At 45.4% G+C, this 12,370-nt stretch overlaps 1 protein-coding gene across 1 annotated transcript in view; it reads left to right on the top strand.

Moving 5' to 3' along the window:
* The window catches only part of OTOGL (otogelin like), a 139,131-nt gene extending 130,087 nt beyond the window's left edge, over positions 1-9,044 (top strand). The window contains exons 57-58 of the mRNA XM_068162433.1: positions 5,098-5,177; positions 7,194-9,044. Of these exons, the coding sequence (XP_068018534.1) occupies positions 5,098-5,177; positions 7,194-7,394 (281 nt within the window). The 3' untranslated portion in view covers positions 7,395-9,044. The remainder of the gene's footprint in view (positions 1-5,097; positions 5,178-7,193) is intronic.
* The last annotated feature ends 3,326 nt before the right edge of the window (positions 9,045-12,370 follow it).

Consider the following 12,370-nt stretch of genomic DNA (forward strand, 5'->3'; position numbering starts at 1 on the left):
ATATATTTATTACTTTTTTTTTGGCTTTTTTGTTTTTGTTTTTTTTTTTTGTATGTGTGTGTGTGTGTTCAACATTAGAGTTAAAACATTAGCCTTTGGAATTTTTTTTAGGCACAGCAATATTGAACAGGGAGTCAGAGCTCTATAAGCATGTATTGCCCAGCTACTCAATCAAATTCAGACGTGCAGTGTAGTGCAAACCATCTTTTGACAGAAGGGGAAATGTTAATTTATCAACTACAGGATGTTCCTGTGTCCAAGTTGTGCAAAGCTTTTCAAAAATGAACTGCAAGTGTTCTTGTTCTAGTGCATCCAAAACACAGAACACAAAAGCCAATAAACCAGAATACTTTAATTAATTAAGGAATTATTTTTTTTCCATTAGAAGCAGCACAGAAAAGCAACGCACCAGAACCGTGCTAAAATCTGGCTAATTAATGTTCTTTCTCTAATGAGATAAGCTATGTGGACAGAAAAAAATGTGACTAACCCATGCCAAATTAGGCTGGCTCCTGGGGGTTTCTGTTGACCAGGGAGATTTATCATTGTGGCCATGTTCTGTGGCCTCAGGAAAGGCATCGTTATACTTCAGAAATATTTGCTGAGGTGGCTGCTAAAACCCAGATATAATCCATACAATTATGTGCTACTTTACTCTCTGTTTTGTTTTAACTAAAAGCATGTGCCCTGTGATGAAGCAGTTAAAAAAGAGCACTTCTAAAATAGAGCTTGCAACACCTTGGGGTTTTAATGGGAGCAAATAATCTCGCTGAAAAGACCTTGATTCAATGCATGCAAAGTGAGTGCACAATACTTAATTCTTACCTTGCCATAGACAGACTCATTGCAAAAGTTTGGTTGACAAGGAAGCATCATTCCAGGAGAGAAACAAAGTTTAGGCCATCTTTAGTGAGACTTGAAGCAGCTTCAGTGTTTCTAAATTTGGAAGAGCAGCAGGAAAGCTCAACACCTTTTGCTAAATGAACAAAAACAAAAAAAAAAAGCAAAAATAAATGCAGTTGGCAGTGTAAGAATTAATGAACTCTCATTTATATTAAAAATGTTTTTATTTCATGAGAAACTGATATTCCTAATGATTCTGCCAGGTTCTGGATTGGGTCTATTACCCTTTGCCATTAGCCCAGTAGTGCCTACTGCTAGTATTAATTGTGAACCAGGTATTATTTTTAATACTGTATTTTCTTTCTGTCTATGTTTTATTTATTTAATTAATAGTGTAAGCACTGCTTGATATATGCCCAGAGCTGTCATCACCATTACAGGTCACTATGCAGTGAATGGGCCTGGGCCTGACACTGAGAGGTGCTGAGCCCCCGTTGGCCTCCCAGGCTGGTGGCTTTTCTAAACCCTGGTTAGGGTTCACAGCTCAGCACCTGTCAGAATTAGGTTCATCCATTTATGGTATATGCTGCTGATGGTTCTTCCTCCTGTTCATTTCTGAAATCAGTTTTACTAAGTGAACTTCCTGGGCAGGGCAGCTGTAACATGAAATGAACATCACAGAGAGTTGTAACATGAAATGAACATCACAGAGAGCTGTAACATGAAATGAACATCACAGAGAGCTGTAACATGAAATGAACATCACATGAACAGAAATGTTAGTTTAAAGAATACCATCGCCCCAAATACTGTTACCAAGAGATTCTAAAGCTGGTCCCAGCTCCCTGAATTTAATGACTGAAATGTTTCTAACCTTAAAATCAAGCGAGAGTTTGCCTCACTGCCCTGTCTCACCTTTGCAGATAGGGATTTATGCTGTGTTTCTTCTCTGTTTTACAAAGCCATGAAAGTGTTGGGGGTGGGGGGAACATCCAGCTACAATCACATGTTTATAAATGCTCTTTACATCAGAAACTGCAGAATGTTACAAAACTGTTGCATTATGACCATAATTCTTTGCTTTTAAGGATAGGTAAGTCGCAGAAACTCCACATTCAAATAAGGAATGAGTGGGGGTAAAAAAGCACATGTGGTACTGAATGTGGACCTTCTTGACAGCTAAAGATGGGAGAGAACAAAGTGTAGCAGCAGTTGTCGTTAGAGAACAGCACTTCATACACTGCAGTATCATGTGTCCCTCTATATGACTTGTAGAAGTACAAAGATTGCACATATTCCTGCTGGCATGCACTTTCTGATGGAAATATCACAGGACTTCTTTTTCCTAAGTGTTGCTAAGGAAGGAAAACCAATATGCAGCCAGCAGCTGCAATCATACAGTGATCTGCTAGTTCAGTAGTGCAGGAAAAAATCCAGCTGTAGTCTGCAGCCAGCCAAATTTTAAAATATCCACTGGAGCTGGGCTGCATCCAAAGCAGCATTGCCAGCAGATCCAGAGAGGTGATTCAGCTATGTTACTCTGCTCTGGTGAGACTCCACCTGGAGCTCTGGAGCCCTCAATACAGGAAGAACATGGACCTAATGGAGCAGGGGCAGAGCAGATCCACAAAAATGATAAGGGGTCAGAGCAGCTCTGCTACAAGCACAGGCTGAGGGAGCTGGGAGTGTTCAGCTTGGAGAAGAGGAGGCTACAGGGAGACCTAAGAGCAGCCTGCCAGGACCTGAAGGGGTCTACAGGAAGGATGGAGAGAGACTGTTTACAAAGGCCTGCAGGGGCAGGACCAGGGGCAATGGCTTCAAACTAGAGCAGAGCAGATTTAGAATGGGTGTGAGGAACAAGTTCTTTCCTATGAGCGTGGTGGAAGACTGGCACAGGTTTCCCAGGGAGGTGGTTGAGGCTCCTTCCCTGGAGATCTTCAAGGTGAGGCTGGAGGAGGCCCTGGGCAGCCTGATCTAGTTGGGGATGTCCCTGCTGAGTGCGGGGAGGTCGGACTGGATGAGCTCTGGAGGTCCCTCCTGGTCCAGACCATTCTATGATTCTGTGATTCTAAGATCTTCACTACTCAGAGCTCATTTATCATATAAAAGTGCTCACAAGCTTCTGGGAAACAGAAATATTGTTCTTTTTGCATGCATCCAGCCATGATGACATGTGCTAAAGGTGCAGAAACTCTGCTGAATAGTGATTGTTATATATCCCATATGCTGAATGTCCAGAATGCTTGTGTAATTGATGACTGGTTATACATTTGTTTCAATGTTATATTATAGACTAGAATAAACCAGGTTGGAAGAGACCTTCAAGATCATCACATCCAACCTATCATCCAACACCACCTAATCAACTAAACCATGCAACCAAGCACCCTATCAAGTCTCCTCCTGAACACCTCCAATGATGGTGACTCCACAACCTCCCTGGGCAGCACATTCCAATGGCCAATCTCTTTTTCTGTGAAGAATTTCTTCCTGACATCCAGCCCAAACCTCCTAAATATGAAGCTCTAAAACTTTTGTAAAACGCAGAATCAGAACCTTATGTATTCATAGATTGATAAGATGGCTTGGGTTGGAAGGGACCTTGAAGGTCATCTAGTTCCAGCCAGCCCCCTGCCATGGGCAGGGATGCCTAATTGCATTCAATATTCTTATTAAAACAGAATGAATTTTATTACTATTATTCCAAATTACCAGAGGCACCTTGTGTTTTCTAATTGCTATTTGCCTTGTTATCTGTGCCATAGGTGGTGGAGTCACCATCCCTGGAGGTGTTTAGGAAGAGCCTGGATGAGGCACTTGGTGCCATGGTTTAGTTGATTAGATGGTGTTATGTGATAGGTTGGACTTGATGATCTCAAAGGTCTTTTCCAATCTGGTTAATTCTATTCTATTCTAGAGTAATATTTTCATATTTCCAAAGCTTAATGGGGCACTGGATACCTCACTGGAGATGGTTAAAGGAAATCATGAGTTAAGTGATATAACCATGAAGAGCTGGGGGAGGGGCAGCTTGCCCCAGGATATTGTAATGTGTTATTCTACTCTGGTTTTCTATATCTCTCTGTTTAAGGGAGTGCACAGCCAATTTTGTCTCTCTCCTCTCTGGCTGGGATGAGGGTTCTCATCTTATGGTGCATGGGGGAGAGGCTTTCTCCTGGCCTTGGCTGACAGGGAATTTCCAGCTACGCCACAGGGCCTGGGGAAGCCTGTGGTAGGCCTGGGTCTAGGGGGAGGGCAATTTGCCCTTCTGCCTGCTGAGGCTCAGTGGGGAGGAGCTTTCCAGAAGGCTCTGAAAGGTTTTGGGCTGGTAAGCCCAGGGGAAGCACTGAGCCTCATTTGTGAATGTATTCCTTTTACCTGAGAGCCTTTTGTATATGCCTGTAAATAGAATTTCCATTTAAACTTCCAATCCAGTGTGGAGCATTTCTAGCTTACATTTTTATTTTATTTTACTTTACACTTTAATTTTATTTTATTTTACATTTTTATTTCATTTTACATTTCTATTTCATTTTATTTTTCATTTTTATTTTATTTTATTTTACATTTTTATTTTCTTTTATTTTACATTTTTATTTTATTTTATTTTACACTTGGATTTTATTTTATTTTATTTTTCTATTTTATTTTTCATTTTCATTTTTGTTTTATTTTTCTTTTTCATTTTCATTTTCATTTTCATTTTATTTTTCATTTTTATTTCAATTTTTATTTTTATTTTATTTTTTTTTAATTTTATTTTATTTTTCTTTTTTTAATTTCATTTTTATTTCATTTTATTTTACATTTTTATTTCATTTTATTTTTCACGTTTCTTTTTTTTTCCTTTTTATTTTATTTTATTTTACATATTTCTTTTACTTTCCATTTTTATTTCATTTTATTTTTCAATTTTGATTTACTTCTAATTTATTTTACTGCTTGGGAAGGGGTCAAATATCTTTTCTGACCTTTTGTCCTGGGCATCTTGTGTCTCAAAACTAGGACACTCATATGTGCCAGCTGTGCAACCAATAATTCTACACAGGAACTACTTATCAATATGTGAGGGTTGGGCTTTGTTTTGTTTCTGGTTTTTTCCCCTAAAAAAAAGTATTTAATTATGGAAGTAATATTTTAAAGTGTTCATGTATGAAAACAAAGTCTAATTATTAAAATCATATTAATAGCTTCATATTTTGAGTCTAGTCCAAACCTGTGTTGAGTCAGTATGCATTTTCTGTATTTTACCAGGCAAAAAGGAAGAAAGGATTTGCCAGAAAATGACAATCAGGACAACCATAAGGAAAAGTGACTGCATAAGTCAAAGCCCGGTAAGCATGAGAGACCTGTGTTTGATGCTGGGCCTAGGGCACAAGCAAATCACAGGATCCTGGGATGCTAGGGGTTGGAAGGGACTTCCAGAGATCATCAAGTCCAACCCCCCTGCCACAGCAGGACCATAGTGCAGGTCGCACGAGAACACATCCAGACAGGGCTTGAAAGTCTCCAGAGAAGGAGACTCCACAACCTCTCTGGGCAGCCTGCTCCAGGGCTCTGTGACCCTCCCAGTGAAGAAGTTCCTCCTCATGTTGAGGTGAAACCTCCTGTACTGGAGTTTCTATCCATTGCCCCTTGTCCTATCCCAGGGTGCAAGTGAGCAGAGCCTGTCCCCTCCCTCTTGACCCCCAGCCCTCAGATATTTATAACCATTTACTAAATGCCCTCTCAGTGGAGTCACCATCACGGGAAGTGTTTAAGAAGAGCCTGGGTGAGGCACTTAGTGCCATGGTTTAGGTGATTAGATGGTGTTGGGTGATAGGCTGGACTTCAAGCAGAAGTGAGTTAGTATCTCTCCTAGAGCGAAGAAGCGAGAGAAGAAGAGAGATTGTTTTGGCACAACCGCTTTTAGTCCCTTATCTCTTCCAATGGGATTGTTTAGAACTATCTTTATTTTCCTTTTCATACCCAACAGTGATTTATTTACATTTTACTACTTTTCTGTTCACCACCTAGTGGATATGGGGCAGGCTGTGAATGTAGTCTGCCTGGACTTCAGCAAGGCCTTTGACACTGTCCCCCACAGCAAACTCCTGGCCAAGCTGTCAACACCTGTCTTGGACAGCAGCACTCTGAGCTGGGTTAGGAACTGGCTGGAGGCTGAGCCCAGAGAATGATGGTGAATGGTGCCACATACAGTTGGCAGCCAGGCACCAGTGGTGTCCCCCAGGGATCAACGTGGCCCCATCCTGTTCAATATCTTTATTGATGATCTGGACGAGGGCATTGAGTCCATCATCAGTAAATTTGCAGATGACACCAAGCTGGAGGCAGGAGTTGATCTGTTAGAGGGTGGCAGAGCTCTGCAGAGGGACAGAGGGGCAGAGTCCAGGGGTTTGAGATTTAACGCATGTAAGTGCCAGGTTCTACACATTGGCCACAACAACCCCATGCACTGCTACAGGCTGGGGTCAGAGTGGCTGGAGAGCAGCCAGGCAGAGAGGGACCTGGGGGTACTGGTTCACAGCAGCTGAACATGAGCCAGCAGTGTGCCCAGGCAGCCAAGAGGGCCAATGGCATCCTGGCCTGTATCAGGAACAGTGTGTCCAGCAGGAGCAGGGAAGTCATTCTGCCCTGGACTCAGCACTGGTTAGGCCACACCTTGAGTCCTGCATTCAGTTATGGGCTCCTCAATTTAAGAAGGACATTGAGACACTTGAATGTGTCCAGAGAAGGGCAATGAGGCTGGGGAGGAGTTTGGAGCACAGCCCTGTGAGGAGAGGATGAGGGAGATGGGGTTGCTTAGCCTGGAGAAGAGGAGGCTCAGGGGAGACCTTCTTGCTGTCTATAACTCCCTGAGGGGAGGTTGTAGCCAGGTGGGGGTTGATCTCTTCTCCCAGGCAACCAGCACCAGAACAAGAGGACACAGTCTCCAGCTGTGCCAGGGGAAGTTTAGGCTGGAGATGAGGAGAAAGTTCTTCCCAGAGAGAGCTGTTGGCCACAGGAATGTGCTGCCCAGGGAGGTGGTGGAGTCACTGTCTCCGGAGATGTTCAACAGGGGATTGGATGTGGCACTTGGTGCCATGGTTTAGTTGTCAGGAGGTGTTGGGTGTTAGGTAACTGGTTGGACTTGATGATCTCTGAGGTCTTTTCCAGCCTGGTTGATTCTATGATTCAAAGACCTGTGAAAAATTGTTAAAGGCACAGCCTGAAACTACCCTATGATGAAGCATTTCAGAACCAAGTTGGTTTTATTAATATAAAAATAAGGTTTAACCACAAAGAAGTTTGAAATGTGTTTTTACAATGCCTTTTGAGGCATCTAATCTCAGCTCTTCTCTTGCCCACAGGTAAATGTGGCTTCTTGTGACGGCAAGTGCCCATCTGCAACCATTTTCAATGTCAACATTGATAGCCATTTAAGGTTCTGTAAATGCTGTCGAGAAACCGGAACCCGCAACCTAGCGGTGCCGCTGCGCTGCTCGGGAAACGGCACCGAGATCATCTACGTCATCCAGGAGCCTGTAGGCTGCTCATGCCAATGGAACTGAACAGCACCCTGCGTACAATTTCAGCTGAAGTATTACAAGCAGTCTCCTTCCAGCAGACTGTATTTTTTTGGACCACGGGTGGCTGTGGTACTTTGAAGAGGATAAAGATAGAAGTCTTTAGTTGTTGTTCCTCCTGCTGCTTTGGGGGCCATTGGGTGAAGAATGAAGGCAGGAACCCTTTTGCCATATAGCAATGAGATTCCAGAAATGCAGAGAGCAGAGGATCTCAGAAATCCTCCCACAAGTCCTTGTAGAAACCCCAGCATTACAGAATCTCAGAGTCCCACTTACAGCAGAAGTCCTGGAAGCCCTTAACAGACAAAGCAGCTAAGAGAAGTCCTGGGCAGATCCCTAGCAGCATCCCTGCACTGAAGCTGACAGAAGCAGAAGTCCCTAGCAGCCCTCCAAGATGTTCCTAAGTCCCTAACACCAGTAACTTGCTCAGAGTGGCTGTTTCAATACTCTTTTATCAATCCTTTAACCAGTAAAACCCAACCACATCTGTAAGCTAAAATCTTTTCCCAATGAGAGGTTCCAGTGTGTCAAGGAGGTGGCCCCTGCAGCATGGTCCAATCCAAGGCTGCCAACGTGAGGCTGTTGTTCTGGGCACCCATGGAATGTGATTGTTTTGCTCTACGAGGTGTGCTAAGGACCTGATCAGCTAAGGAATCCTCCACTCTGCAGGTGGCCAGCAGCTGCCCTCAGCACAGGGGCTGCAACACTGAATTATGCTTTGAAATGCCACTTTTCACAGATTTGGTGGGAAGGGTGGAGTTTGTTCTTCACATTTCCTTTTAAAACATTGGCATGTGTGGAAAGAAAATCAGAAATAGTTTTGAACAGGCTGTAAGTTAGCCATCACGTGGCTTTCTGGTGAGCTTTTGAGAGCTGGTAAGTGTCTGCTGCCAGTGTTTAAAACTTTTGGGCTGTGGCCACCTATCAACGCTCAGAATTTCTCAGTGGTTCTTTTACTTAGAATCCTCAGATAGAGAACCATCACTGGTCCCATGTTTAAATGGGAAAGAAGAATATTGGGGGTTTGAGAATAACTGGATTCATCTATTTTAAAGCAGCGGGTGCAGCTGAAACATTTCTTTCTCTCACTGAAAAGTCCATTAAGCTGTTGTCAATGACTGAGTACTGGAACAGGCTGCTTGGGGAGATAGTGGAGTCTCCTTCTCTGGAGACTTGCAAAACCCACCTGGGTGTATTCCTGTGTGATCAGCCCTAGGTGACTCTGCTCTGGCAGGGGGGTTGTACTGGATGAGCTCTGGACATCCCTTCCAACCCCCTAACATTCTGTGGTTCTGTGACTGAACTCTTCTTACACTGTAAATCACCAAGAAACACCACAACTGTGGTCTGTAAGTCCCTGTAGTAAATCTCCAGCATGTAATAGAATCAGAATAATGTCTTTAAACCTTAGACATTCATTTAATCTTTATATACAAATAGGAAGTATCCCTAGGCAAAGGCTGATGAGCTCGGGTTTGGGTGCCTTCATTAAAGTGATCTAAAAGCTGCTTCTGCTCTGAGGGATTCTATTTTATATCCATTTTGCAGTTTTCACAGATAAAAAAACTCCCTGCCTACTAGCTAAAGAATAAGATTCCACCTCTCTGTGTGTGTGTGTGCGCATACATATATAAATAAACAAGATACTGCACATTTTAACTGCTGGCAATGGGTCTCTTCCTTTCTTGCCTAGTTTGAAGATTTGTGGTCAGTATATACTGATGTATTATTGTGGCCTTCCAGTATTGATTGTGGGCTTCCAGTATCTGAAAAGGGCCTAGAGGAAAGCTGGGGAGGGACTTTGTAGGGTGTCAGGGAGTGATAGGACTGGGGGGAATGGAGCAAAACTAGAAATGGGTAGATTGAGATTGGATGTTAGGAAGAAGTTATTCCCCATGAGGGTGGTGAGAGACTGGCACAGGTTGCCCAGGGAGGTGGTGGAAGCCTCATCCCTGGAGGTTTTTCAGGCCAGGCTGGATGTGGCTGTGAGCAACCTGCTGTAGTGTGAGGTGTCCCTGCCCATGGCAGGGGGGTTGGAACTGGCTGATCCCTGATGTCCCTTTCAACCCTAACAATTCTATGATTCTATATAAACTTTGTGTGCTCATAGAGCAAATGAAAAGCACAACTTGCATGAGAAAGATACATCTTCAAGGCCCTTTGACATAGAATAGAATAGACCAGGTTGGAAGAGACCTTCAAGATCGTTGCGTCCAACCTATCATCCAACACCACCCAACCAACTAAACCATGCAACCAAGCACCCTATCAAGTCTCCTCCTGAACACCTCCAGTGATGGTGACTCCACCACCTCCCTGGGCAGCACATTCCAATGGGCAATCACTCTCTCTGTGTAGAACTTCCTCCTGACCTCCAGCCTGTACCTCCCCTGGTGCAGCCTGAGACTGTGTCCTCTTGTTCTGGTGCTGGCTGCCTGGGAGAAGAGATCAACCTCTGCCTGTCTACAACCCCCCTTCAGGTAGTTGTAGACAGCAATAAGGTCACCCCTGAGTCTCTTCCTCTCCAGGCTAAGCAGCCCGAGCTCCCTCAGCCTCTCCTCACAGGGCTTGTATTCCAAGCCCCTCACCAATTTTGTTGCTCTTCTCTGGACACCTTCCAGCATCTCAACATCCTTCCTGAACTGAGGGTCCCAGAACTGGACACAGTACTCAAGGTGTGGCCAAACCAGTGCAGTGTACAGGGGCAGAATCACCTCCTTGCTCCTGCTGGCCACACTGTTCCTGATACAGGCCAGGATGCCATTGGCCCTCTTGGCTGCCTGGGCACACTGCAGGCTCATGTTCAGCCTACCATCGACCAGCACCCCCAGGTTCCTCTCTGCCTGGCTGCTCTCCAGCCACTCAGTCCCCAGCCTGTAGCTCTGCATGGGGTTGTTGTGGCCAATGTGCAGCACTTGGATGTGTTCAATCTCATGCCCTTGGACTCTACCCATCTGTCCAGCCTGTCAAGGTCTCTCTGCAGAGCCTCTCTACCCTCCAGCAGATCAACTCTTGCCCCCAGCTTGGTGTCATCAGCAAATTTACTGATGATGGACTCAATGCCCTCATCCAGATCATCAATAAAGATGTTAAAGAGCACAGGGCCCAGCACTGATCCCTGGGGGACTCCGCTACTGACTGGCCACCAGCTGGATGTGGCACCATTCACCACCACTCTCTGGGCTCATCCCTCCAGCCTGTTCCTAACCCATCGCAGTGTGCTCCCGTCCAAGCCATGGGCTGACAGCTTGGCCAGCAGTTTGCTATGGGGGATGGTGTCAAAGGCCTTGCTGGCATCCAGGTAGACTACATCAACAGGCCTCCCCACATCCACCAGACGGGTCACCTGATCATAGAAGGAGATCAGGTTGGTCAGGCAGGACCTGCCCTTCCTAAATCCATGCTGGCTGGGCCTGATCCCTTGACCATCCTGTAAGTGCTGTGTGATTGCACTCAAGATGACCTGTTCCATGATCTTGCCTGGCAGTGAGGTCAGGCTGACAGGCCTATAATTCCCTGGCTCATCCAACCAGCCCTTCTTGTGGATGGGCACCACGCTGGCAGCTTCCAGTCCTCTGGGACCTCTCCAGTGAGCCAGGACTGCTGAAAAATGATGGAGAGCAGCTTGGCCAGCTCCTCTGACAGCTCCCTCAGCACCCTAGGATGGATCCCATCTGGTCCCATGGACTTGTGGGGATCCAAGCGGCTGAGCAGGTCACCAACTACCCCATTCTGGAACAGAGGAAAACTATGCTGCTCCCTGGCTCCTTCTGCCAGCTCTGCAGGCCAGCTGTCAGGAAGACGTTCTGCCCTTCTAGTAAAAATTGAGGCAAAGAAGGTGTTAAGTATCTCTGCCTTTTCCTCATCCTTTGTTACAACATTCCCCTCCGTATCCACCAAGGAGTGGAGGTTGTCCTTGCCCTTCCTCTTGCTATTACTGTATTTATAGAAGGACTTTTTGTTGTCCTTCACAGCAGAGGCCAGACTAAGCTCCAAATGTGCTTTTGCCACCCTAATTTTCTTCCTACAAGACCTAGCAACATCCTTAAATTTTTCATGGGTTGCCTCACCTTTCTTCCAAAGATGATACACCATCTTTTTTTCCCCTTAGTTCTAGTAAAAGTTCAGTGCCCATCCAGGCTGGCCGTCTGCCCTGGCGGCTCATCTTCCGGCACATTGGCACAGCCTGTCCCTGCGCCTTCCACAGTTCTTCCTTGAAGTAGGTCCAGCTCTCCTGGACCCCTTTGTTTTTAAGGGCTTTATCCCAAGGAACCCTCTGAATTAGTTCCTTGAGTAACCCGAAGTCTGCCCTCCGGAAGTCCAGAGTGGAGGTCTTCTTGCTACCCCTCTTAGCTTGACCAAATACCGAAAATTCAGTTATCTCATGGTCACTGGCCCCCTAAGCACCCTCCAACCACCACATCACCCACCAGCCCTTCCCTGTTGGTGAAGAGGAGGTCAAGCATAGCCTTACCCCTGGTAGGCTCACGCAGCACCTGGGATAAGAAGCTGTCCTCCCTGCATTCTAAGAACCTCCTAGATTGCCTCCTCTCTGCTATGTTAAGATCCCAGCAGATATCAGGCAAGTTGAAGTCACCCATGAGAACAAGGTCAGGTGATCTTGAGACAGCCTTAAGCTGCCTATAGAATGACTCATCAACATCTTCCTCTTGGTTGGGTGGTCTATAACAGACTCCAACCAGGATGTCAGTCCTGTTGGCCTTCCCTCTAATTCTCACCCACAGGCACTCAACCTGATGGTCCCTGATCTCCAGCTCAATGGCATCTAGTGCCTTCCTGATGTACAGGGCCACCCCTTCTTCCTTGCCTGTCTCTCCTGAAGAGCTTGTAGCCATCAATTGCAGCGCTCCAGTCATGTGAGCCGTCCCACCACATCTCTGTGATGGCAACTACATCATAACTTTCCTGCTGCAGCAAGGCTTCCAGCTCCTCTTGTTTGT

Source organism: Melanerpes formicivorus, unplaced genomic scaffold (genome assembly GCF_026170545.1).
Source record: "Melanerpes formicivorus ecotype bairdi unplaced genomic scaffold, bMelFor1.0.p_v2 SCAF_64, whole genome shotgun sequence".
Classification (NCBI taxonomy): Eukaryota; Metazoa; Chordata; class Aves; order Piciformes; family Picidae; genus Melanerpes; species Melanerpes formicivorus.